The sequence below is a fragment of the Podarcis filfolensis genome (assembly GCF_964270895.1).
Source record: "Podarcis filfolensis genome assembly, chromosome: 1".
Lineage (NCBI taxonomy): Eukaryota > Metazoa > Chordata > Lepidosauria > Squamata > Lacertidae > Podarcis > Podarcis filfolensis.
Genome location: NC_139604.1, coordinates 2,958,671 through 2,986,010, shown reverse-complemented (window position 1 = coordinate 2,986,010; position 27,340 = coordinate 2,958,671). Strand labels below are relative to the sequence as shown.

The 27,340-nt window shown below is 42.4% G+C and overlaps 1 protein-coding gene across 4 annotated transcripts in view; it reads right to left on the bottom strand.

The window, feature by feature from the left end:
• The window catches only part of VWC2L (von Willebrand factor C domain containing 2 like), a 109,950-nt gene that overhangs the window by 32,726 nt on the left and 49,884 nt on the right, over positions 1–27,340 (bottom strand). The window contains exon 4 of one of the 4 annotated variants that reach the window (XM_083573108.1): positions 23,789–24,604. The exons of the other annotated variants lie outside the window; for them this stretch is intronic. Coding sequence (XP_083429234.1) covers positions 24,600–24,604 — 5 coding nt within the window. The 3' untranslated portion in view covers positions 23,789–24,599. Of the gene's footprint in view, positions 1–23,788; positions 24,605–27,340 lie in introns of those variants that run through there. 4 annotated transcript variants of the gene reach the window in all.

The window sequence follows — 27,340 nt, the reverse complement described above, 5'->3', positions numbered from 1 at the left end:
AATGAATAATAAAAATGTAACATACAAAACAAAATTAAAAGAACCTGACCCCATTCTAGTTCAGACTAGACGATGCCTATCTTTGAAACTGCACCAGAACCATAAAAGCAGAAGTATCAGCTATGCTATGGAGTATGTATACCGTATTTACTAGGTGTTCCGCAAGGAGTATGACTTCCAGTGCAAAAATATAAGCATGCACAACGTGTGTGGCATAGTGATGAAAGTGTTGGACTAAGACCTAGGGGACCGGAGCTCAAATCTCCACTCATCCATGCAGCTCACTTGAGATCTCCCACTGCAAACCATGTTCCTGCAAGAGAAGACAGGGCTCCCCCCCCCCTTTAATGGTTGCATGGAAGAGGGAATTTCAGCAGGGGTAGTCCCCTCCTTTTCCCCCTCCACCTTTACTCATGGGTTCTGATCAGTTTTTTCTCAGAAACCTGAATTATGAGTAGACCAGCTTCCCTGAAATACAACTTTGCATACTGTCACCCATTATGGATAAAAGTCTGGCTGCAGGGGAATGTTGGGTATGTTGTATGGAATCACTCTCAGTCCACATGACTGAAGTGGCACACACGTGAGCACCAAATGGGCACCTTGGAGCAATCCCCAGAATTCTTTGCAATGTGTAGAGGTTGCTTGACGGTCATCAAGTTTCCCTTGACAGGCAGCTTGATCTAGAGAAAGGACTGCATGAAGGCAGAATATTTGAAAAGGATTGTCCTATCATATTATATTCCTCAGCAGCCATTAGTCCCGTACATGTGTTTTGATGAAGCTTTGTAAACCGAAGGCAGTACCAAGACCTGATTTTCTCAGACAGCCTCAGAAGTCAACTCCATTTGGGACTAATAAGTTGAGTCATAATAAGTTTGCATTTCCTAAATGGTGATATGGCTCCCTGTGACACAGACTGATTGTGCCTCAGCTGCTTTACATCGAGAGTGGAATATTAAACACTTGTGTGTTATCATTCTTGATCAAGAGCAATAGTCCCCAAACAAATCCAAGGTGGGAAGGCATCCAGATGGAACAGAATGAATTACTCCTGTTTATTGTTAGCATTCTTGCACAGTGTGAAGAGGAGGCATAACTGGAGGCACCAGTAGATACTGAAACAGAAATGTTGGTGCACAAAAGACCCATAGCTGCATTTAAAAAGCACTTTGTCAGCTTCCTCTGGCAGACAATGCTGACTGGGTGCAGAAAAGCAAGCTCCAGGTCATTATCCAGTCAGGTGAAAGACTACGGCATACATTCCGATACATTTTAGGCTGAAAAGCTTCAAATAATAAAAAGTTTTCCTCTCCATCTGATTCATGACAGGAGTTCAGCCTAGTCCAAGTAGGTTTCCAGCAAAATTGCACCAGCAGGTAGAAGGCATTCCCCTAAATCAATATGCCCTGGGAAAGTGAAAATTCCCACTAGATCGAGGCCAATTGTCCCTGATTTGTATCATCTCCACCCACACACCCGTGCCTGTGTGTGTTTAGAATGTAGAAACACTGTGGGTGGGTTTGACGTGGAATGGAGAGGCTGCTGAGTCTTGGCTCTGCTGGTCATTTGTCTGCTCAAAATTGTCCCAGCGCAAGCTGCTTTTCTCTCTGCATGGAAAAGGATATGGGGATCTCCAAAATGTCAGGTCAGGGGAGGGGAAACCTAATATTTTGTTCCTCTGTGATTGCAAGGCTGACTGTGTTGCTCTATACTTAGGATGGGAAGTGCTGCAGTGCAGTTTGCCTTTTCAACTCCTGTAATTATCATGATTTTCACATAGGCTGCTGCGTCTTCAGCTGGAGCCTTAAAACTGTGAAATTGGAGCATTGGACAAGGCTGTGGTTTCAGATGGGCTCTGAGGTCTTTCTCTTGAGTCACTGGCATTTTGTTCTAAATTGATGTAGGAGATTTCATGCATCTCTTTGTATACTTGTGTGGGAGCAACTCCCACGAGAATTATTTCTGTGTCAAAATTGCGGAAGACTGACTTGTTCAGCAGATTCACAAGCAGAAAGAAGATGAGCTATATCACATGCCAAGGATTAATCAGTGATCTTTGAGAGTTAAAAGTGGAGGCACTGTTTTTTGGCATAATTAAACAGAACTGAGCATATTAAAGGTTTAAGGTAGGCTTCACACTGCATTCCGTGAGCATGAAGAACCTATTGAAAACTATGGCTCTGGTTCACGGCTGGTTCTATTTCATTGTATCTGAACAGTCATGCAAACAATTGCTGCTTCTATTAATTTTAGTACTTACAGACATAATCTTGTGTCATCGGAAGGCAGGATGACATATCATTTGCATCTTCTTCATGAGTTAGAATCCTATCGCTGTGGAATAGCCGTATTTTACTTCTGACAAGGCAAGGGTAGATATCTGTGATGAAGAGCCAAAGTCACCTCCACCAAGGGCTTGTCTCCCTTAAGGATTCCTATATCCTCCATCACCTCCCTACTTCACTTCCTGAAGATGATCTAGGCACAGACAACAGCCTTTCCTCTTAAATCCATAAGCTGACTCCTTACATAAGCTAACTTCCTGCCGCAGCAGTACCTATTTTGAACTGCTAGGTTGGCAGATGCTGGGGCAGAGCAACAGGACCTCACCCCATCGTGTGGATTTGAACCACCGACCTTCCGATCAGCAAGCCCAAGTTGTTTAGACCACAGCACCACCTGCGCCCTCATAACTTAGTCCCTCATTCCGAGGACACCAAACCCTTGCTAAGTGCCTGGAACCCTAGAATTTCACACCACTTGGAGATTGGGGTGGCGTGCAACAGTATCAAGAAGGCTGGTGGCAGATTTTTGTTTAAATTGTGTGTAGCAAGTAGCAAGGGTTTATCTCCACAGAGTTCTACGGATGCTACAAGTTTCACGAGTGTGGCTTTCCCTCTTCATAAAAGGCAATGCAGACAATGCAGAGAGAAGCCCATGAAAGTCCAGGGCTTTTCTTACACACTATACCTTTAAAGCACACCTTATTTCCCTCAAGAGAATTTTGGGCAGTGTAGTTTATCACTCAGAGAACTGCAATTCCCAGCAACCCTTAACAAACTACAGTGCCCAGAATTCTTTGAAGGGGGAGAAGGGTTTTGAATGTGCTTTAAAGATACAGAACTAAAGGCTCTTTATTGTTTTTATTACTGCTGACTATTAGGCTCACTTTTCGGGTATGCAGGCATGGGCATAGCCAGGGGGTGGGGGGATAGCTCCCCCCCCATCCAGTAGGTAAATAAAAATACTTAACTGACTGACCAATTGCATTGCAGATAACTCAGTTCTGCTCTCCCTAACATAAAGCCTGCCCCCCCACCATAAAATAAATTCTTGCTATGCTCATAGATGCAGGAAAATCTCCTAGCTGCAAAACCTTATTCAGAAAATGGCATCCCCCCCCAAAAAAAAAACCATTGCCTGTCACTTACACTGAACAATTGGTTGTCCTCCCTATATCTACTTAACTACACAATGACCATGCTATTATTTCTGCATTCACGTGTTCACAGAAGCAAGCAAAGAGCCATTATGCAGGCCATCTCTTCCCATGCTGGGGAAAGCAGTGAGCTGAAAGGCGGTGCATCCATTGATGAAAACAAGCACTTGGTGAAGAGTCCCATGAATATGTCTGGTTATAATTTAAAACAGAGCTTGTGAAATGTGGGTGTGTTTGATCACTGGCTGTAAAATATCAGTTTTAGGGCTGACAGTTCTAACAACAGTTGTTTTCTTTTCCACAAGTTTCTTCAAGCTAGGCAATAACCTTCCATCAGGTTTCCGACTCATAATGAAACGCCCAAAGACAGAAAGGCACTTTGCATCAGGTTGCAGCTTTCTACCTGTGGACCACATTATTGGTTGCAGTGTGCTTGCACATGCTCACAAGAGTGCTACACATGGTTAAAACTCCTTCATTCAGCATCTAGGGCCAGAAGGCTGGTGGAATTTCCAGGCATGCCAGCTAAATAAAGGGTTGGCAGTGGTAGATTGACCTGTGTCTTGTGATGGGTGGAGGGAGGAGGTCTGCATATCAGGACCTTCAAATCTTCTTCCTATACAGCTGAGTAGCATTTTCACAGCTGGCAGTGCTGACCACCTGAAAAATGTGTGCGTGTGTGTGTGTGCGTGTGTGTATGTGCATGCAATCTGCTGCTACATGCAAGGAGCTGGAGAGTGGAACAAATCTTTCCACCAACCTGGTGCAAAAACCCCCACCATCAGCCCCTGCCCTTACATTTTGTAGCCGGAACATACCAGAGAATCAAGATCCTGAGAATTTTCACATTTATCTCAAGTTCTAAGTTTACAAGGTGAAATGACATTAATGTAGTTTGTTTTGTTTTGTTTTGTTTATTCAGTCTGCATTAATACTTGTGGGGGGATTTAATGGCATGTCTCATATTTTAAGTGGGTGATATATACACAGTGGTGCTGGCTGTGAGTCAAGTCAGCATAAAACCAACATTTCCCTCTGCTTTTTTCCACCTACAGCTGTGCATGATATTTTATGCATTTATTTTATCTCACTCATAAAGAGGGCAGAAGCTGTAATGATGCCAATTTCAGGAAGACAGAGCTCCCATCCTAGTGACTTCTTTCCCTCTACCACTCAGCCCACCAGTTGACATCAAACAGCAAACAACTGTAACCAGCCCAGTGTGAAATGTATGAACAGACGTGGTGGAAAACCCAATGGATTCTTTTGATATTGTCCTATTATAACAGCCATACATGATGAAACACACTGAGGTCTATCCTGGGCTGTCTGAGAAACTAGGGCATGAAAGTCTTGGGTGCCAGCCACATATGCAACATGCCCTAGAGTCGCAGATAAGGGGCAACAAAATGGCTGGAGCACCTTCCCTACTATGGCAAGGGGGCAGAGGGTGAAGTCAAGGGGGGTGAACTACCTTTTCATGGGTTTGGTCATGTCCACAGAATGGAAGATGGCAGGATCCTCAAGGATGACCTATGGCTTCAGGCAGCAGGCCTGACGGCAGATCCACTCTCTGTTACAAAGAGGTCTGCAAACAAGACATGAAGGCTGGCAACATCAATCCTGCCATGTGGAAATCCCTTGCAGACAACCACAGTGCCTGGAGACACACAGTCAGGTCAAGCACGCATAGCAGTGACCAGAAGAGGAATGGCCACTGGGAGGAGCACAGAGAGAAGAAATGCCATGGCACACCTGCAGCAGCACAACTGGATGCCTTCCTCTGCCCCAGCTGCAACAAAACATGTCTCTCCTGTGTAGGTCTCTACAGCCATGGCAGGCGCTGTAACTCTCCAACGGTTTAACTTTACCCCCAAAGGTGTAAAGTCTCCTGCGACAGATGGATGCCAACAGGCTGGCTTATACCAGGATGGCTCTTCCCTCTTCCACTGCTTTTGTGACTGTCTTTCTACAAAGCTCCAAGCTGGTATAGGTTCAGAGGTATGCTGTGGGAATGGGAAAGCTCTGGATCCAGTGGATCCACACCCAAACTTGGCATGCCTCCTCTTTGTCCTCTCTGAACAAGCATGGACTGAAGTCCATTCCATAGCTCCAGCTCAGCAGGATTGAATGGCCAATTCTCCATCTCCAATGGTGGATCTTGCCACCCCCCAGAGAAGAAGATCCCTGGGGAATCCTTTCATTCAGACCTTCAAGCGACACACCCACAACTAGCACCCCTGCGCCCCCACCTGGTTGGCTCCATCTGAGCCAGCGTCAGTGAACTGCAGTGTCCACAGGGGAAGAGGCGAGGTCTCCAAAAATGCAGCTGCAGTCATCTGGTCAAAGTGAGGGCCTTAAATTTATTTTAAGTTGTGAATATTTAAATTTGCAAGAATAATTGGAGACCCATTAGAAATGACTTGATGTACAAATCACTAGGAAACGAAATAAACAAAAATATATACTCTGGTCACATTTCACTTCCAGGCTGTTACTTTCAGTAACTGGTGCTTCCTAAAATAAATTATTGTAATAACTCTGCTCGGATAATTATATAGCTCATCTCATTATTCACTCTTATTACAATGTTCTTAGTTAAAATGCCTAACATTACAAGTCATGTTAATATTTAGGTGCCTTCCATAGTGACAAATTCCAGATGGGTAGCTGTGCGGCAGCGAAACAACAGAGTCCTGTGGCATCTCAAAGACTAGCAAATTTATTGTGACAAAAGCGTTTGTGGTTCAGAACCTACTTTGTCAGATGCACACATAAATTACTTATGAAAGCTTGTGCATAGTTGAAAACTATGGACTTCGTTGCCCCACCATGTGGTGATGGTGATGGACTTAGATTACTTCAAAAGGGGATAAGACAAATTCAAGGAAGATAAGGCTCTCACTAGCTATTGGTTATGATGGCTATGGACCAGAGTCTCCATTCTCAAAGGCAGCAGGCCTTTGAATACAAGTCACTGGGGAACAACTATGGCTGTTGGGCTGTGGGTCCTGCCTGGGATTCCTAGCAGCATCTGGGTGGCCTTGAGAACAGGATGCAGGATTAGACCACCTTGGACCTGATCCAGCAAGGTCATCTGAAGTTCTTAAGACTCTCTCCCCTTCTTTTGGAACTCAGAGGACCTTACAGAGCTAGTTGAGAAAGACTGTGATCCTCTATAGGATTACATAGGTGTAAGCCCTACTGAATTCAGTGAGACTTCTAAGTAAAGATGCCTAAGATGGGCTGAAAGTCAGACAAAACTGCATGTATAGATTGTGTCAACATGCCCTCCCGGGAACTATCCGTGTTTGCAAAAACGATTGCTTGGAAAACTGGCTGTCTGAATCCAGCCGCAGTATATTTTGTGTTCTCATTTATTTAACCATTGTCTGCTGTAGTTCTCTGAAATGGTGTCAGAAGTAAATGTAAATGGAGACATTAATGGCTAAACATATATGTTCCAGAAACCACAGTGGTCTCTTGTATCCTGAGGTGCAGGCATTTCTGTGCCTTGGTTACCTCAAGTAAAAATTCTTTATTTCAAAATCTATTTAGACAGCATAGTGATGGATTGTGCCCCATAGCCTAAGCTCCAAAGATGCATTAAAGTTAATGGAAAGACTTTCCGACTGGAGGCTAGTGAGTGGTTTCATTGTCCAAACCTCCTTCAAACAGAATTAACAAAGGTGTTAACGATATCTGATACCCATTCAGGCTGTTGGAGAGTTTCTTTAACCCTTCGGTCCACTCATGGCTTTTTCCTTTGTGAGCCCTTGCCATTTAATTAATTAGATTCATGGCATTCATCTATGGCTTTATTGGAGTGCTATGCAGAGAATCAGGTTGCTAATAAAATGAAATGAGCATATGCCACTTTTTGTGAGCATGTAGTTCCCTTTTAATTAAATGAGTAGATGAAAGCTGCTGTTGCATCCATGGGCTAATAATTTCTGGGTTTCCATTGAATTGCAAAGGGCCTGATGTTTCATCATTGCTTGTATTTTGCACAACCATGTTGGGATAGGAAAAGATGTGACTCTACTGGCCTTGGCCATTTTGGCACCTCAATCCAGGACTGCCAAGTCTCAAGATCTGATTTCATTTCCTTCTCAGGGTCTCCAGGTGAACCAAGGTGAACCAAAGTAGTGGGGCAACTCCCCTCCACCAGGCTTCAAGTGATGAGGCACAACGAGGCACTTTTCTGATGCAGCAAGTGCGGGTCTCTGCCCCACACAAGGTGCCAGTAAGCCCCACACTTACCAGACCACGATCAAGAGAAACAAGATACTGCACATCAAAATCAGAAATGAGCTTGGGCATACCATTTGATAAAGGGACACAGCAGGCTACTTAGCATATATGGATTAGATGTTGCAGAATAATATGCAGACATATTTTATGTCAATATAAAAGTGATATCATTCATAGGCACAACATTGTTATAACACAAATATTATACAATATGTAAATGTGTTGTAACAATGAGCTAGATTTTATGATAGCAATGTAAGAAAAGCCCAAAGGTCAATTTAGTGCAGCGTCCTGTTTCTTCCATGGTGGCCAGTCAGATGTTTCCAGGGAACTCAACCAGCAGGGAATGAAGGCAACACCCCTCTCCCTTTGTCACCCAGACATTGACATTCAGGGATACAGTGCACATGATCATGGAGGTTCTGTTGACCTATTGTGGCTCACAACCATTGATAGTCCTATCTTCCACGAGCTTTTATTTATTGAATTTATATACCGCCCTATACCTGGAGGTCTCAGGGCGGCTCACAGAATAAAACATGTCAAACTTTGTTTTTAAAGTTTTTAAAGTTATCTGAATAGGTGGCTGCCACCCAATCATGTGGCAAAGTTGTCCTCACTGTGTGTGCTGTGTGAACTAGCACTTCCTTTTTCCACTGGGTGACACACCCCTCAAAGTGGTAAAAAATGGAGAAAAATATATCTCTGTCAATACGATTCATAATATTACACAGTTCTTTCATGATGATTAGAAACACCAGGGAGGAAAATGTGAATGATCCACCAACAGTTAAAAGTGAAATATCCCACTGGTGTTTCAGTGGAAAGTATTTAAGCAAGTGCTTGTTTCCTAGTAAAATAAATGAGAATTAAACATTCTTAATTATGACTTCTTTGCACCCAAAATACATTTTCAGTCTGCATTTTCCTCATTTGAAGGCTTTTTACAAAGAAGACTCTGAGATCCCATGGAAAGGGAGATATAAAGTAGGCTTTCCTCCAGCCAATATAATATATTCTCTGGCACTGTATGCTGGGCAAAGGAGTCATGTGATCTATGGCCCCTCATCAATCTGGCCTGCTGAATGGAAGTGTTTGCAGTTATAGTATCCAAGAATAGTATCATCAAAACAAAGAGATTCTCTTCCATCAGCATCTGACAAAGTGGGCTCTTGCCGATAAAGGCTTATGGCCAGTGGCGTAGCGTGGGGGGTGCAGGGGGGGCCAGCCGCACCGGGCGCAACATCTGGGGTTAGGGCAAATCCACGGGTTAGGGGGCGCAAATCCACGGGTTAGGGGGCGCAAATTACTTGCCTTGCCCCGGGTGCTGACAACCCACGCTACGCCACTGCTTATGGCACAAACAATTGGTTAGCCTTTAAGGTGCCATGGCTTTCTTAGCTCTCTGTCCATTCATGTGAAGCAGTTCCTCATTCATGGATGGTCCAACATAAGGAAGCAACTGACACTTGCCAAATCCTATGATCCAGAAGCAGAGTGGAACTCCCTATCCATGGTATAGCAGGGCAACACTGTAGTCATGGCCTGATGTGAGCAGATGGTGAAATATGTGCATGTGTTCAAATGATGCTTTTTGGAAGAATGAGGACAAAGTTTTCTGCCTTTGCTGACCATTGGTAGCACCAGTGCAGACAAAAGAGATGCGCACTAGCCAAAACTAATTTAGACCAATGAATATCTTGTAGGACTATTTGACCATTTTACATGTAATAGATGATGGATTGTCCTCCTTCTTAACCATAGCTATAATCAATGGTGGTTTTAGCATGGAATTCAGTGGGATCTGCAGGGTACTCATGGAAGAGTTGTGATCAGCACTTATTCCTTGCAACCATCTGTGTAACCAGGATATTGCTCGAAGAAAGGTTGATCCCTAATGTTGCTTCTGAAATCAAGGAAAGGGTTACAGCAGAGGTATTTCCACAAGGAAAATCACACATGAAAGAGACAAAAATGTATACATGTCAGACACTGAAAAACCAACTAAGTTGGGGAACATGTTGACTTCTGCATGAGACCTTGGAGAGCTTCTTGTTCCCAGTGTACATGGGCTAGATGGACTAACCATCTGGCTCAATGTTAGTGTTGAAATTTTGAAGATTGAGAGTTTTGCAGGAGGTAGGGAGATGTGCACATATTGTGCATAGCAAATAAGATAATAAGCGCACATAGGCATGGGAAACATTATGTATTTCACACCTGGGAAGAATCACAAAGATGTGGAATTTGATCAAAGGTCAATGAACAATGAAGTGTTCAGGTGTGCTGTCTGATTATTATAAGATTTTTTGGAGTGCCTGCAGCTTTAAAGGCTTGCAAACAAAAATATAAAATATCTAATCAAGCTGCTTAAGTTGCAAACATGCAGAATTGCAGGTTGCTTTGGTGAAACTAGAGTGAAAAAAGAGAAGGAAAAGTGAAACCAGATGTTTCCTGATGACCAACAAGCTGGGAAGAGTCAAACTTGGTGCTGCCTGATCACATAATTAAGTGATAGGGCATAAGCCTCAATACTGTACAAAATACTGATATTACTAAGAGCTAACATTTCAAAATTATTCTTGCTAGAATGAGGCAACCACAGATGCTCAGCAGAAATGTGGAAGTACTGGATGTTGAAATATGTCAGGGCCACTAAATTTTTGTTTTTGTGAAGAGTTTGTTAGGACATGACCTAAGATTGTGGATTTTGGCCAGGATAGTGATTATTTTAGGAAGTCTAGCATGCCAGGATATGAAAAGTAGGAAGTGAAAATCAGGGGTACATAACCTGAAATGAGCTCAAAGTGGAGGTGGTTCTAAGTGGGATCATATATGTGAATTGTTCAGTCATGAACCCTAAAACCTTGGCATCATGAATTATTATTGAAGACTGACATAACCCACTTTGGAAAAGTATAAAAGCAGATATTTGAGATCTTGAAGGGTCTTGTCATCAGAATCCTGGTGAGAGGTCCTACTTCCAAAGATGCTGAGCATCTTCTACTTTGCTTTAACCTTGTAAATGTTTAAGATTTGGCTGTGTTCTGTTTAAAGGGTGTTGATTGTTTGTGAGCTGTGACCCTTTTGCAAGCTCTTGAATAGTCAGTAACTTAAGCAGCTCTATAGCTCATAGTATAAATGAATTGTAGAGTTGGAAGGGATCCCTAGGGTCATCTAGCCCACCCCCTGTGATGCAGGAATCTCAGCCTAAGCAACCATGACAGACGACCATCCAATCTTCACTTAAAAACCTCCAAGGAATGAGAGTCCACCACCTCTTGTGGGAGTCTGTTCCACTGACAGAAAGTTCTTCCCGATGTTTAGTTGGAATCTCCTTTCTTATAACTTGAAGTCATTGGTTTGAGTCCTACCCTCCAGAGCAGGAGATAACAAGCTTGCTCCATCTCTTATGTGACAGTCCTTGAGATATTGGAAGATGGCTATCATATCTCCTCTCATTCTTCTCTTTTCCAGGTTAAATATCCCCAACTCCCTCAACTGTTCCTCATAAGGCTTGGTTTCCAGATCCTTGATTATCTTGGTTGCTGTCCTCTGCACACAGTTTATCAACATCCTTCTTAAATTGTGGTGCCCAGAATTGGACACATTATTCCAAGTGTTGTCTGACCAAGGCAGAATAGAGTGGTACTATTACTTCCCTTGATCTAGACACTCTACTTTTGTTGCTGCAGCCTACAATGGCACTAGCTTTTTTTGCTGCTACATCACACTGTTGACTCATGTTAAGCTTGTGGTCTACTAAGAGCCTTAGATCCTTTTTTACATGTACTACAGGCAAGGCAAGTGCCCCACATCTTAAATTTGTGCATTTAGTTCTTTCTGCCTAAGTGCAGAACCTCCCTACTGAAATTCATTTTGTTAGCTTGCGCCCAGTTCTCCAATCTGTTAAGATAATTTGGAATCTTGATTCCGTCTTCTGTAGCATACACTACCCCTCCCAGTTTGGTGTCATTTGCAAATTTGATGAGCATCCCCTCCTTCATCCAAGTCATTTATAAAAAATGTTGAACAGCGGACCCAGGACAGATCCCCGAGGCACCCCAATTGTCACTTTCCCCCAGGATGACGAGGAACCATTAATGAGTAGTCTTTGGGTTCCGTCAGTCAACCAGCTACAAATCACCAGATAGTCCCCTCATCCAGCCCACATTTTATGTTTCATAGGAGTCAGAGGCAAAAGGAAGATATAGTGATTCCCATATACACTTGAGGGTATTATGAAGCAAAAATTTAGTCCACATTTTAAAGCAATCGGAATTGGATCTGCCATTTCTCCACCTCAACCAGCAGCAGGAGAGGAGCAGTAACTGGGTCGACTACAAAGCAGGCAAAACTTTTGTTACCATCTTCCTGCTTTGTTTTGCTACTGCTCCCCATCGAAGGGAGAGGAGGGATGCTGGACCATCCCTGAACGACAGTGGATTCACCCACCGCTGATTTGTAGCAGTTGGGCTTGACACCAGACTTCTGGGTGGGGTGGGGAGGTTAAAAGGGGGAAATGCTTGGTTTAATGTGAATTATTTTTGGACTAGGGGGAGGTTGAGGTTTTGTTTATTTGTTAATTAATTAATTATATATGGAGATGTGCAAACTTTGAGGCAGCTGAGTTTCAGGCACTGTATTGCTTTGAGAAGCATGAATTAGATAAGATCACACAACAGTGCTGACCATCTCTATTCTGAGGTCACGTTGCCCCATACCTTGCCAAGGTATTCTCCAACATGATTTGGTTTTTTTAGAAAAGAAATGCTTATATGCAGATCTACAAAACTTACTGCTCATTTTCTTTTGAAATCCTTTTCTTTCTCTGCTGACGTTGGCATAAAACAGAAATGTTCCATAATTTAAATCCTGATGAAATCTATTTCCAAAACAGTTTTTTTAATGCTTCACTTGAAAAGATTGATGTTTTTCTATTGTATTTTTCAGTGCCAATTAATTACTTAATTCATTAGCAGTGTAACACAAGAGTAGGCTTTGAAAAGCCATGCTTTGTGTAGATGCCTTTTATTATGGCTAATTAAGTACTGTGGAAGGACCTGATTAGACCTCTGAGCATTTCCTTATCTTGGGGAAAAAATAATGCACCCAGTCCTACAATGTATGTAACAAAAGCAGAACTTGACAACTCCGTAGCTATTTATGAAACAAAAACTATAGCGGAATGCACCAAGAAATGCAGTGGGGGGGGGGGGAATCTATACTCCGTATGCCCACTCATCCCCGTGGAGACTTAGCTACAGTAGTGCTAATTATTTTGGCTCTTAAGCAGAACATAAAGAAAGCGGTGCATTCAGTGACTGAAATGAGCAACGGTGCCAATGAGTAAACGCAGCCTTGGGACAAATTGATGTAATGCTCACTAAAGTTAGGAACAGATTTCCAGATGGCTATTGTACATATGGCTAAGGCTACAGTGGTAGCCAAAAAAGGCAAGAGAGGAACCTTTTCCAAATGAAATCAGCCCCGACCTTGAAACATGAATATTTGCCAGTGTGACAAATTACTGGATTTGTTCAGCTTCTTAATTTCTCCTCTTTACCCTTACTCTACCCAGCTTTTACTATGATCAGATTTAGGCAGCATTTGCAGCAAGCACTAAATATTGCTCACAGGGGGTCAGATTGTGTCATCTTCTGCAGTTTACAAAGCACTTTGTGAACCCATCTATTCCCCTGCCCTTGGTTGATTTATTTGTGCAGGGAGACCCAAAAGGAGGGCCTTGAGTAATGCAGGAACACAGAGCAAGGCAATCATCCCTGGAATGTATTGATTCACAGTTAAGTACATAAAAGGAAGAAAAGGTGATGCACGTATTATAATTGCAGCAGGTGGCATGTACAATTTTACAATTTGCATTCATAGAACAGAATCAGGCTTGTCGAGTTGTGAACTACCATTGTACTCATATATGGAATTCCAGACATTAATAATGTGTCTTAAACCAAGTACAAGTATATTAAACCAAGTGTCTCCACTGAACTGCAAATTTGACATCTGCTATGTCAGAATGGATGGAGTCTCCTGCTAAATTACTGCCCTCCTGAGTTGGAGTCCTGGGGTCTTCTTGGACAATGCAGATTAGGGATTTTCACATGACATCATAACTTTTACTGAGTTCTTAAAGCTACTGCAAGTCTATTTGCAAATGTCTTTGTATTATAGGAGTTTATTTCCCATTGGTACAACTGTAATCCTGTAAAGGTGTGGGGCTGGTATACATCTCCCCCTTTCTCTCATTATAACATCTTGAGCTTGTTACAAATTGAGATTTAACTAAGAGAATTGCTTGCATCTTTGGATTCATGCAACATGGTCTCCATGTTGTGAAAACCTGTTCTTTTGATTGCCTCGGTTCCTTGCCAGAATGTTATTGTTTTAGGCACATAACTTTTCTTCTGCAGTTTATCTTTATTTTTACCTTTTACCTGCCTGTGAATCTATACAGGCATGTAACAAATCAACATACAGTCATATACCAGAAGTGAGGGTTTGTTGTATTTTATGTGTAGGTTCACAGGTGTCCCAATTAGGGAATGGCTGTGGTACAGTAGTGGGGCACGTGGTTTGCGTGTTTAAATCCCCAGGTCCCATGCTTGGTGTTTCCAGGGCAGGGAAAGACTCTACCTGAAACCTGGAGAACTGACTAGCCCCACTGAAATCAGTGGGACTTAATTTCAAGCAAGCACATAAAGATACTGTTGCACTCACAGGAAGTAAGTCCCATTGAACATAATTGGACTGCATTTCAAATAAATATGTTTTGGATCAGTCTGCATAATGGAAAACCTCCCTGCCTTGCGCATCTCTGCTAAAAAAATACCCACACTGCTGCTCTTTGTAGAGTTATAGTTTGCCATTCAGAAATCCCAGAATTGATATGTAAAGTTGAGACTCATGCTATCATTGGCGTTTAGGGGTTTTTAATCCTCCTTATGAATGCAGTCAGTTAGCATCTCACCTGTGGGGGGGGGATGTTGCTTTGAATTCCAGAGCACTGTGACAGACAGCAGAGAGAATAACAATGAAATCCTGCTTTTCTTTCTCTCTCTCTTTCTTTGCTGCAGTTCTGTTCTGTTCTGTCTCTCTGTATGATTCGTTACTATGCCCATGCCTCTTGCTCGTTGGCATTGTGTTCTCTGACTGCCACTGCAGTCTGCCTCAATTAAAAAGAGCTGGGTGAGAAAAAGCTCCCTTTGCTACTGGCAAAGTCAGGTCTCACTGGATGGCAGCTGACTATTGCTGGTGGGGAGACTGATTCAACTTCTTAATGAATACCAGGTTATCAGAGTGTCAGTTATGCATGACCCAAAGCAGCACTTGTAACCAATTCAGCACAATGTGTTGTCAGGCAGCAAGACGAATGCTTAACAACACTCCAGTTCTGTTCCTGTTTATCAGTGGCAGACCCTGATTATGGATATCTCTCCCCATTTTGTGGCCCCCATTTTGTTCCTATTTTGTTTTTTAAGATCCCTGTTCAATATTTTGTTTAGTGAGGGGCCAGAATAAGATGTGATATTAAATGTGTTTTTGCACTCAGCATGTTTAAAAAAGCATATATTGGATCCTGATAATTAATGGAAGCCACTGGGAGATTTTCTCCCAATGCAAAATAGAAGGCTCAAAGAATGGTTTGCAACATATTTCCTAAAATACTGTATTTCCCCAATAAATGACAGGATATATATGGGCTGTGACCAACATTGTGTGTATATCACTTCTCAAACCAGCAGCAGGAGTGTACTGGATGCAGAGCAACAAAGTGGGTGGGTGAACACAGCCCTTGTCTGGCCCTGGGTTGCCAGGCTTACCATTCTCCAGGCTTCAGCTCCATACTGCAGATTAGCCTTCCCCACCTGGCACCCTCCAAGCTGGGCTACAATGCCCATCATTCTTGACTGTGCTGGCTGGGGCAGATGGAAGCTGGAGTCCAAACCTCCACATGGGCCTTCTCAGACTGGGTCCCATTGAGTTAAATGGGGCCTGCTTCCAATTAATTGTGATTAATATTGAAAGCGAAATCACTGAGTTGGGGGCAGGAGGAAGGAATCTTGCAATATGTGAACACAAAGACACCATGACGTGAATAGCTTGCAATTTCAAATTCCGGAGAAACTCATTTTGAACTGTTGATATCTGATAGTAAGTCAATTATGTTTCTCTAGCATATCTTTAACCAGCAGAACAAACACATTTTTTGGTTTTTAAAATGGCTTAGGGCAGGTGATAGCAAAGTAATTGTATGCAGCATACGGCAGGCAGAGAAGAGAAGAGCCACCAGCCGTGTGCAAAGCAGGCAGAGGGGGTGGAAGCAGGACTCAAACAGTGATCCATGAAGGTATGGGAAAAGGTCACTATAAGCAGGTTCCTATTATGATTATGAAATGTTGGAGGATATGCACCGAACCCACACACAGAACCAGTGGCACAGCTGATGTAGCGCAGCAACTCCAAAGCTGTTTGAATCTTGCTTCAGCTCACCAAGATGGCCTTAGGCAAGCCATTCTTTTGTGGCATCAGTCTCTTGCCTTAATCTCCAAACTTTACTGGGTTGTTGTAAGGATCACAGAAATGCAATGTGTGCAAAGTCCTTTATAGTTGCACAAATGCTAAGAACTGTTAGCATTTAAAATACCGCTGCATGGTGGCTTCTCCAGGTGCAATAGCCTGTCATGCAGGATACAGCCATTTTCTCCATACTCCTACAAGCCACCTTGAAATAAATGCCAAGGCATGGCATGGCAGAAATGGCTAGATCCACATAGAATTATAGAACTGTAGAGTTAGAAGGGATCCCAAGTGCCATCTAGACCAACTCCCTGCAATTCATGTTCAGCTACTGCAGCCAAATGGATTGGTTCTTAGCATATCATTTATGCATTGAGACAAAGGAACTCTCTGCATGTTAGTTTTTATGGGAAATGGAATGTCTCCCATGAATATTCTCATAGCTGTTTGGGAAAGAGGTTTTCTTAACTTTACAATTATATTTAATTTCCCTTTGATGCCATGATATTCTCATACTTGCCTTTCCCATTCTTTACCTGCAGCAGACAGTGTTCTTTATGCTTTGCCACTGACTGCTCTTTGCCAGTTTCAGAGGGTGTTACCCTCCATCTATCAGGTAGAGCATAAAAAGTCCATCTCTGGGCAATAGCAGTGAGATTCACTATCATGAATCCACTATCATGGTCTTTAGCTGTGTAAGCCAATATGCCACTCCACTACCCTAATCCTTAGCTCAGATGACAACTTTACATAGTGTATCCTAATTTGGTCTAAAGAACTATCATGCTCCAATTCATTAATAATAATTTACATCACCTGGGGTTAGAAGCTTAGAGAACAGCCTAGTTAACTTTAAGAACATTAAAGATCCATTGATTTCAAAAAGGGAGATTCTCACACTGAAATTAATGGGACTTCATTCATTCTGGATCATGATCTTAGTTTTTACTGATTCATGACAACGTGTGCTAGCTGGCAATTTGACATTGTAGCCAAATTCTATAGGGGAACAAAGGAAATTCAACCTTAAGTCAACTGTTCCACAGCACCTTTTAAAGTGTACGCTGTGCTTCACAGTTAAGATCTCTCATCCTTTCCCTCAGTTACCTTGTGAGGTAGGACATGCCATGAGATAATGACATGCCCAAGGGCTCCCAGGATGCACTGTGGTCAGATAGAGAACTGAACTGGTCCACTGAGCCACAGGATGTGGTCTCTTTTATTCAACCAACTTCAGGAAAAGATACTCCCCAACTTTCAGTTTTTCCTTTATGAAACCATGAGAACGTCAACTTCCTACAGCACAAATGGGCAATACTAAGCCCACCAACCATAAAGTTTGTGGTCCACAAAAGGTTTCAGCATCACATTGGTTCATGACTTTGTCATTCCGAAGAAACACTGTCCATCTTCAGAAGTCTCTATTTAAGTGCATTTTACAATGCGGGGAGTTTTCCTGCTGAATGTCAACAATACTTTTTGAAATTAAAGTAGTAGCCCTTTGAAACACAGGTTCCCATTGTCAAAGGAAAGTGGCTCAAATCCCTGATTAAAATCTTTTAGTGGAGTAACATCCACAAAAGAGGCAGCTCCAATAAAAAAACTTTAAAAATATTGAAATGCTAAAACACCAGCCTAGTTCCAAAGGCAGGCCTCTGTTTTTAATCACATTTCCCCCTTCAGTTCCCTAATAATTACTGTTCTGTATTTCCTGTAATGCATTTCTTGTTTGCATTGACATTGCTTGAAAGGTAACTGAAAATTATCTCTCAAGCCTTTTGCCTGCAGCTTTATCACAGCACAGGAGTCTTATGCAAATTAAGTGCAGTGCCTCAAATAAAAGAAAACTAAATTCTTTCATTAATATTTGGCGTTTGCTGCCCTGGTCTGTAACCTGGGAGGACACCTGCAATTACTATGCAGTTCTGAGCCAGGCATCTGACTCTGAGCTACAGTGACAGCTTCCATTCCGCTGCTTCCTTTCCTGGGCATTAAACTGCATCCCATAGAGCTTACTCAAACAAGCAATCGCCGCTCATGTGAGACGCCTAATTGACTTCAGAGGGCTCCTCATGTGGGCAAGAGTTACTCATGCGGCTACTGTACCCAGGGAAACGTGCGCAGCGAGAATGCTCAGGCCGGCACCTGCGAGGCTCCTTTCAGAGATGCAGATAGGCAAATGAATTGATTTCAAAGATACAGTGTGTTCCTCCCAGACTGAAACACGGCTGACTGCGGCATCGCTCCCTGACCAAAATCAATCAGCAGGATGGCTTACTCTGAGTTCTGAGCTCTCTCACTCTTCTGGTGCTTCTAAATGTAGAAAAGGAAGGAGGTACAGGGTTTTGCTTAGATCATAAATGAGAAAGTACTGCATTCCACAGAGATGTGTATTGATCTGAAAAGGAGAGTGTCAAAAAGCAATGCTGCTGTATACATATCACAAGGCAAACAGCTCACTGCGAGGAGGAGAGTGTAACTAAGGCTGAAATGATGCCAACTGAAAACCTGAGCAGAGATTTACATGCATTAGGAGAGCACATAAAAGGCAGAAACCTTCTTTAAACCAAGTACATCAACGCTAATTAGGAAACATTCTCTCTACTCTCTGGAAGGTGTGCATGTGTACCTGGATGGTTTTATTTATTCTGGAAGCCTTTCGCCAGTGGAATAAACAAAGCTTGTTCTCTCTCTGTGTGTGTGGTTTGTGGATCACTATCAGGGGGCAGGGTATTAGGATGACACTGTGGGAAGACAGGATGGAAAGGAACCCTCCCCCTTTCTCCCCACATGTGCACACACACAGATGAATGGCAATTTAGCACATTATTGATATGCTACAGAACACTATGCAACTGGAAGCTTTTGGCGGGATTCTGTCAGTGTAAATATTTTTATTCATCCGGACAAAAATGGCTGGAATTATATGACAATATCCAGTACCCTCCACATTCATTTTCACTGCAATGGCAGGAATAGCCAGTGTGAATTCCCAAATGTTTCTGGACTACTATAACTCTTATCTTTCTTGATAATTGGCAATGATGGCTGGGGCTGATGACAGTCTATAGAGTTCTCACACTGACAATATCTGAATTATGGGATTTTCAATATAAAGCTTGCACAGAGATTGACTGGGTTAGTGGGAGCTGTAATAGATTTTGACAAAACAGCAGTATCACAGGGAAAGCCACTAGAATCAGGCTACATTCCTATTGTCCTTGGGAGGCTATCCCCAAAGGCCACCAGCTGAATCAGACCAACCTTTCTGATGTCAAAGACAGATACTGGAAAGGATCTGATGTTGGCATCCCTCTGGAATAGTGCCAGCTTCGCCAACATATTTTGATTTTTTTTATATGGTTGTTTACTTTGGTTCGAAGCCACTTTGATGTATTTTATGAAATAGTGCTATATAAATATCCTTCTGAATAAATAAATAACATATCGGCACTCTGAATGCCCAAGAAAGTGGGAACCCTAAAGGCATGCTGGGAAATGGCTAGAATCCCAAACTAGGGCAAATTTCTGACCTGTTCTTCTGGGAGCAAGGAGAGGGAAAACATTTCAATAAGTTTTTTTAAATGGACAGAAGAATGCAGAACATTCCTCCACCCTCCCTTCTGCTTTGTAGGCTCAAGCCCAGCAGGACTTTGCATAAGGCAGTAGAACCACCTTTGGATTCCTCCTCCCCCTTTAGGATTGCATCCTTATGTGCAAATCACTGTGTGGAAAAAGGATGAGCATAGAGGCATTTTAGTGCATGGGGCAATGTCAGAATCAAAAGGCTCAGCAGAAAAGCACCCAGTTCACAAGCTGAAGGTCCCAGGTTCAACATGCAGCTGGAAATGTCCACTTATCTGAAGCCCCGGAGAGCCACTGCCAACCAGGATGGACACTACTGAGTGAAGTGTACCAATGGGTCTGAGGTGGCTTCTTATATTCCTAACTGCAGCCAGACATGAAAAACACCTAAGGGTGATTTTTCTCTAAACAAAATCATCCAGAAAACCTCCCAGGCTTTGCTCCCTAATGGCTGTGATTAGCCCTAGAAATTTACAAATCACTCCTGTGTCTGCAAATGTAATGTGGGAAGAGTAGATACGTACAGCTTGTGGTTGGAGGGATGTGGGAATGCAGGAGAAACATGACAGACCACACACAGGATTCCTTTTGGGAGAAGAGGTGGAGTTGGAAGGCAGAGAAAGAGTGACATGTACGTAACACAGAGAGAAGCAACAGAACTACAAAACCAACTGCATTTCTTCAACATGAGTCCAGGTGAAATATAAAACAATATAATCATCTCCAGAGTGTGTCTGACATTCTTTTATTCTTCCAACTGGAAGCATCATTGAAAATTGCTGGTGCCTCTGGCAAAATAGTTCTTCAGTGCTCTGATGTTGATTTCTGCCAGGCCCGATTGTTCCTCTGTCACCAAAGGAACTGTGCTAAAGCGAGAAGATAAGGCCAAGGGAAATTGCCAGCATTCTTGACCTCAGTGATACCCGCTCAGTTTGAAATTTTGTTAACCTTGTCCACAGCCAACAATTCCTGACTTGAGGCAACTTTTCTGCTGCTGGGTTGAATTATACTGTGTTCATGTTCTCACTTGACACATAAACATATCTCTAATGGTTGTACTCATAATCAAGATAGCATGCTCTTATCAGATACAGTGAGAAAAAAATGGTTTCTGTGACCATTAGGCCCTAGTTATCCTGTGCAAAATACCAAAGTTTAATGTGTCTATTTTGCTGGGCACAGTCCATCACCTGAAAGTGCTGCCCCCTCCTTCCTTGTATCAGGCTTGCTCCAAGTACTTTGACCCTCCAAGATCATTCAGAGTAGCTCCAGAGAGCACCTCACCTGTTAGAGAAGTCCACAGAAGACTTACTAAGTCTTACCTTGATGCCACCAAATGAATAAGAAGCATTTCAATCATAATCACGCTGCTCAGTGTCTCACTTCGTGAAGTGAGTGACCAAAGTCCTACACAGTGAGTTTTATGAAAGTGCTGGGGATTAAACACAGTCTACAAGAAATCACTTCATCAGCCTCAGTCTGCCGTGTATAAAATGTGACTTCCTTAATTTTTTATTACTATCAACATAGCTGTTGCATACGTAGGATTGGAATACATCTTTCCTAGATGCAAGCCAATGCCTTATACCATTGGGTAAGGGGCAGCTTACCCTGGTGCTCCTCCCAATGTTGATGGACCTCCATTAGCCCCATGGAATGATGGGTGTTGTAGTTCATCAACATCTAGAGGGCACCAAATTGGATAACCCAGTGGGCTTAGCAGGGCTGGGGAGCCTGGGGGCCTCCAAATGTTACTGGGCTACAGGTCTTTTCATCCCTGACCATTGGCCATGTTGACTGGGGTTAACAGGAGCTGGGGTTGAGCAAAATCTGGAGGCCCACTGGCTTCACAACCCTGCTTTAAAGGGAAAGAAAGGTGCAAAAACGTTTACATAATTAAAAGTGCAATCCTATACATATCCGCTCAAACGTAAGTCTCATTGAATTCAATGAGGTTCCTTGTAGGATTGCTGCTAAAAGACAGTGCAGATCCTTCATCCAAATGCATCAAGGTAGCTTAATTTGCTTTGAAGTGGAAGGTGGAAGAAATTTCTCATCATATCTAATTCAAGGGTTCATAATATGAAAATACTTAGTCTATGGCTGTCATGGATGAGAGACTTTGACGCTTCAGCACTACTCAAACATATGGTAATGTCCAGGATGAGATTTCAGTAATGATCTCATTTTAAATGGTGTGTGGGTGTAGAGGGAGAGAGAGAGAGAGAGAGAGAGAGAGAGAGAGAGAGAGAGAGAGAAGAGAGGAGAAAGACTATCCCTGGTTTAGAATTAATGAGTATAGCAGAGACACAGAAGCTGGAAGTGGGTGGGAAACACAGAAAAAATTTTAAGTGCCTTCTTAATCTTCCATTTGCCAAACTCACTTAGCTGTAATATTTAATTCATAGCTTTATTACACCCCTCACTCAGCAAAGTCTCAATTTAATATAAAAAGACCAGATCAAACATTCAGCACTTTACATACTAGGATTCCTTTTCCACATTCTCTTTTCTTCCCTTATGGAGAACCCAACAAGAGAGAATTAAATATGTCCTAAATCAAAAGCAAAGCAACTCTGCAGCTTCGCCTAAACAAAATGCTTGATGAACCAGCATCCATACCCACCTCAAGGCTTAAGATGTACAACTGAATCTAAGCATTTAGAAAGGATGGCTCCTTTCTCCTCTAGACCATTTACAAAGGTGAGCTTCAATATATAAAGAAGCCACTGTGGGGAAATGGATGCTGGACTAGGTGAGCCATTGGTCTGTTTCCAGTGGCACTGGATCTTCCTAACAGTATCATCAATCTTGCATTGCTTGGAATGGATATACCTCACAAGGCTAAGGGAACCCAGATTCAAGCTCCCTTACTCCTCTTCTTCCTAAGGTGTCAGAGACCCGTCCTCTTTTGAATCTGGTCTGCCCAAATGACACCCTCCACTACTCTCTTCCAATGCCAGCCAGTTATTATACCGTACTTAAAGCAGGGGCTTCCAGACAACTGCTCAGTAAGCCTCTATAAGTCAAGGGGAAAGAATCCCTGCTTGTGGATTTCTTTCCTACCTTGTCCACTTTTAGGTAGAAACACACATTTTGACCACATCTGCAGCCTAGTTCTTAATGAGGCGGTCAGTCTGTGCCTCGTATCCTCCAGCCTGGTATCTTCTAAGTTCTGGGATGGTCACTGTTGATTGGCGTTGTTATTCAAAACATCTGGAGGATTCCTGGGGGTTGAGGAAGCCTGTTTTGGTCTGTACAACTTCAAACTCAGGTGGGGGCTCAACATGAGCAAACATTTCTCCATTCACAAAAAGTCCTTGCCCAGTAAAGTACACAGGAAGAGGCTAGGCCAAAACCTTCATGTCTGACATGTTGGTGTGGAAGGGTTACTATTTTTGGTACTGAGGAGCATCCAGAGGCATATTGCCTCCAATCCTGAAGATTCCTTTTCGCTACCATGTCTAGTTACCATTACTCCAATCTGACACCACAACCCAATGCCTATTTCCACAAAAGAAAGTCCCATTGAGTTCAATGGCACTCACTCCCAGGTAAGCTAATACCCTCCTGCAAGTTTAGTCCATCTGGCAACTTGAAGTGATATAGTTCAGACAGCTTTATCATCTCAGTGAGAGCAAAAATGTGATAGGTACACACATGTACTTCACCATCTGTTTCCTAAGTCAAGTTCGACTAAGATGCCCTACAAGACCATCTTCTTCAACTTTGATTCCACATATATGTAACAGTGACAGCTCAAACTTTGGTGTATGTCAACACTGACATTTGAAAGTTGATAAGCCCAAACAGACTTTTTGTACACCTGCAAACTCAAGTCATACTCCAGTGAATCTTGACAATCACCTAAACATAAACATTCACAACTGTATGTGTGAAAAGTGAATGCACTATTTTCTGACACTATTTTCTGGCAATTGTAGATATAATAATGAATTTATTGTGCTTGTAAAGGCTCACAATATACAAGGGGTAGTATTAACTGCAACAACAACAACAAATTGAGTGAAAGAATCATCTGATATTTTTCACATATTATTCTGCATCACTTCCTTAAGTCATCAATATCTAACTATGGCAGCCAAATGGGAAAAGGGGGAAGGGCCCGGGCACCTTTAACAGCCATGCAGAGGAGATAATTAAAGGTACGGGAGCACGGTCCTCTTTGCCATCTGGTCACCACTCCCCACATTTAATCCTAGCAGCTGGCATTTCAATGTGATCTTTCCATCTCTTTGGATTACCTGAATAATGTTATGGGATGGGGTGGGAATAAAGTGGTGATGGTAGCTTTATTTAGTATATTATCAGGTAGGGATTCAAATGAGTACTAATTGCTGGAGTAGTACTGAGAGAAGACCACTATAGATTTCATCATAGCACCATGAAAAGTATAAGATCAGAAATGAACAGTTGGTTACATTTCTTTGATTACAATCATGAAAGAAGGATGCTGTTAACTACATTGGATGAAATCTCTGATAAGATGAAACAGGTTTTTGTAAATAAAGCACTGCAAGAGTCATGTTTCGCCACTAGTAATGAGTAGTACATTTCAGGGGTGGGTGAGAATTGAAATCCCCAAATTTGGTTGCTTAATATTTGATCCACATCACATTTTTTTTCCTTTTTTAAAAAGTAATTGCTGACTTTTTTGTTTGTTTGTTTCTAGCGGGATTTCCCCAGGGATCCAAACAACTCTTCAGAGAAGTGAATGAAGTCTTCTCTCATCTCTTGTCCTCCCAAATTTTCAGGGTCTTCTTTATCCTGCAACAGTTGTATATAATCAAATGGCAGCTAAAACATCTCTGAAACATCTTTTCATTCTTCAAAGATTTTCAAAATATTTTTGAACCTTGTGAACCATCCCAGAAATAATTTTGGCAGGGAAATGAAAAAGCTATGAAGAATTGAGTTTAGTCCAGCAGACAATGAATTACATTGGGATCTGGGAAACTTACAAGTGCAATTGTATTCAATGGGGCTTACTCCCTAGTAAGTATAATATCTCCTCTCTAATTCCACTAGAGACTCATATCCTAATCCTACTCTGGTGATCTGCCTTGCACGTGACTATTTCGCCCGGATAATGATGTTCATCTACCACACATTAAGTTCAACAGTACATGGATGAGCCTCATCCCATAGATGGCCATTCTTAAGGTCTCCTTTGCTAGATCAGGATATCACCGTAAATCATCCTGCAACATCAATTAACAAGGTGACCATTTCCTATAGCCTATATACCTGAGGATGTTAGTCCCACACCTGTATAGACCAATGATGTACCCATCTTGGATGGATCAGGTACTCATTTACAATAAAATGGGAAAGCAGTCAGATGCCTTGCAATAGGAGTGTGGGATATGTGACCCTCCATATGTTGTTGGATTCTGACTCCCATTAAATCCAACCAGCATGGCCAATAGTCAGTGATGATGGGAGTTGTAGTCCAGGAAAGGTTCCCCACTTGCTTTACAATCTATCTTTACCAAACTGGGCTTGATGAAGCTGCTGCTGTTGAAACTGAATATAAAGGGAAGGGACCATCTGTATTATCCGATGACTGAAATAAAAAATAAAATAAAAAATTCTCCAGTAGCACCTAAGAGACCAACTAAGTTTGTTCTGGGTATAAGCTTTTGCATGCATGCATACTTCTTCAGATACTGCATGCACACAAAAGCTCATACCCAGAACAAACTTAGTTGGTCTCTAAGGTGCTACTGGACAATTTTTTAATTTATTTTTGACAGCGTCAGACCAACATGGCTACCTACCTGAATCTGGTGACTGGACACTGCACTTTGAGAGATCCTAAATATTTTCATATTCCATCCCCATAGGCATTAGTAGCTTTACTACTCTCTGCCAGTAGGTTAGACCTGGTAGCTTTAAACAAATATAACTTTGGCTATCATCTTAAAGTCATAGAATCATAGAATCATAGAATCATAGAGTTGGAAGAGACCAGAAGGGCCATCGAGTCCAACCCCCTGCCAAGCAGGAAATAGTGATCACTATTAGAAAGAAAACAATGTCAGTTAGTACACTGAAGTGTAGCCTCTGAATAACCAAGTAAAAACTCGAAAGTGGAAGCAAGTCAACTTTTGAAATTTCCACCCTTCCAAAGATTGCTGTAGACTGCATTTCCCAATCAGATGAAATCTTTGATCAGATGAAACAGGTTTGATCTTTGCAAATGACACCAAATCTGTAGAGACAACTAATTTGCCACACGTTTGTACCAACTGGTGGTGAGGAAATTCTCCTTACTGCTTGGCAGGACTGATGCAGGCCTATCAAATGGGCTACATGAAGACTGTGCTGAAGTTACTGCTTAGCTGATGGTATCCAAACATTCTGTCTCGCTACCACTCAGTCTCTTTAGAGAGGAAACTTTGATAAAGTTTGCTGAAGCTTAGGGCATGGAGAGTGCCTTCAAATGCTGGGTCACACACTCCAGAAAGAGGGAGCAGCAGCTGCAGGATTATTGCAAGAATGAGATGGGAGATGCTCCATTTGGGAAACATCACTTAATCCAAGACTCTTAATACAGAAGTGAGTCTGTGGGGAGTCTATGGATTGGTTTACCACAAAACATGAGGAATCTCCACATTAGTTTACAATTAGGATGGCATGAAATGTCTGCCCAGGTGGACATACCTGTCCATGCACAAAGCTATTTGCCATATAACCAGAGAGTACTGAGTCTTCCCGAAGCTTCTACTTCCTCACTTCAATTATGCTAACATTCACAAAGCCTGAGGCAAAATATTAAAGACACAGAGAGCAATTAGGCAGCCAACCCACATTAAACTACAAATAGACACTCTAATGACAAATTAGGAGTGGCCGTGCATGAGTGGGCTCTATGTCCTTGTCATCATCACACTTGGAACTTTCCAAAAAGGTCTTTCTGAAGGTTATATAACTTCTTGCAAAGAACCAAGGAGTAAAAGTATCCTTTAAGGGAGGTGGTGGTGAAGAAGACCAACCATGAATACACATACTATTGATATGTCCGAGTTGCAGAAAGATTGGCCCATGGATCTGTGGTGCTTTGCAAGTATATCCCTGTGAAATAATGAGAAGGAGATGTGCTCACAATTAAGGGGCAAGTCAGAATCTCCCATCTTCTTTCAGTTTGGGAAAATTCAGCTTGGGGTGAGTTTTTACAGCCTGGCCAGCAGACAGACATAGACCCAGGTTAGATGGGGGGGCATCCTATTCATGATATTCGATTGAGCAAGCAAATACCAGGATTACTATCCATCTGAAGCAGGACAAGTGTGCACCCAGAGGAGGATGGATCAGGAGATCAGCAGCAGGGCCAAGCAAGGTGAATTATTTAGAGCAGAACGTACAGAAGTTGCAATGCAAATGTCAATTTCCAACTTTGAATGCCACAGAGTGACAGCTGGCCTAACCTAGGAAGTAGATATATGGCCAACCCACTAGCTGGATGAATGGACTGGAGGTCAGTTGGAACTTGACACTTCC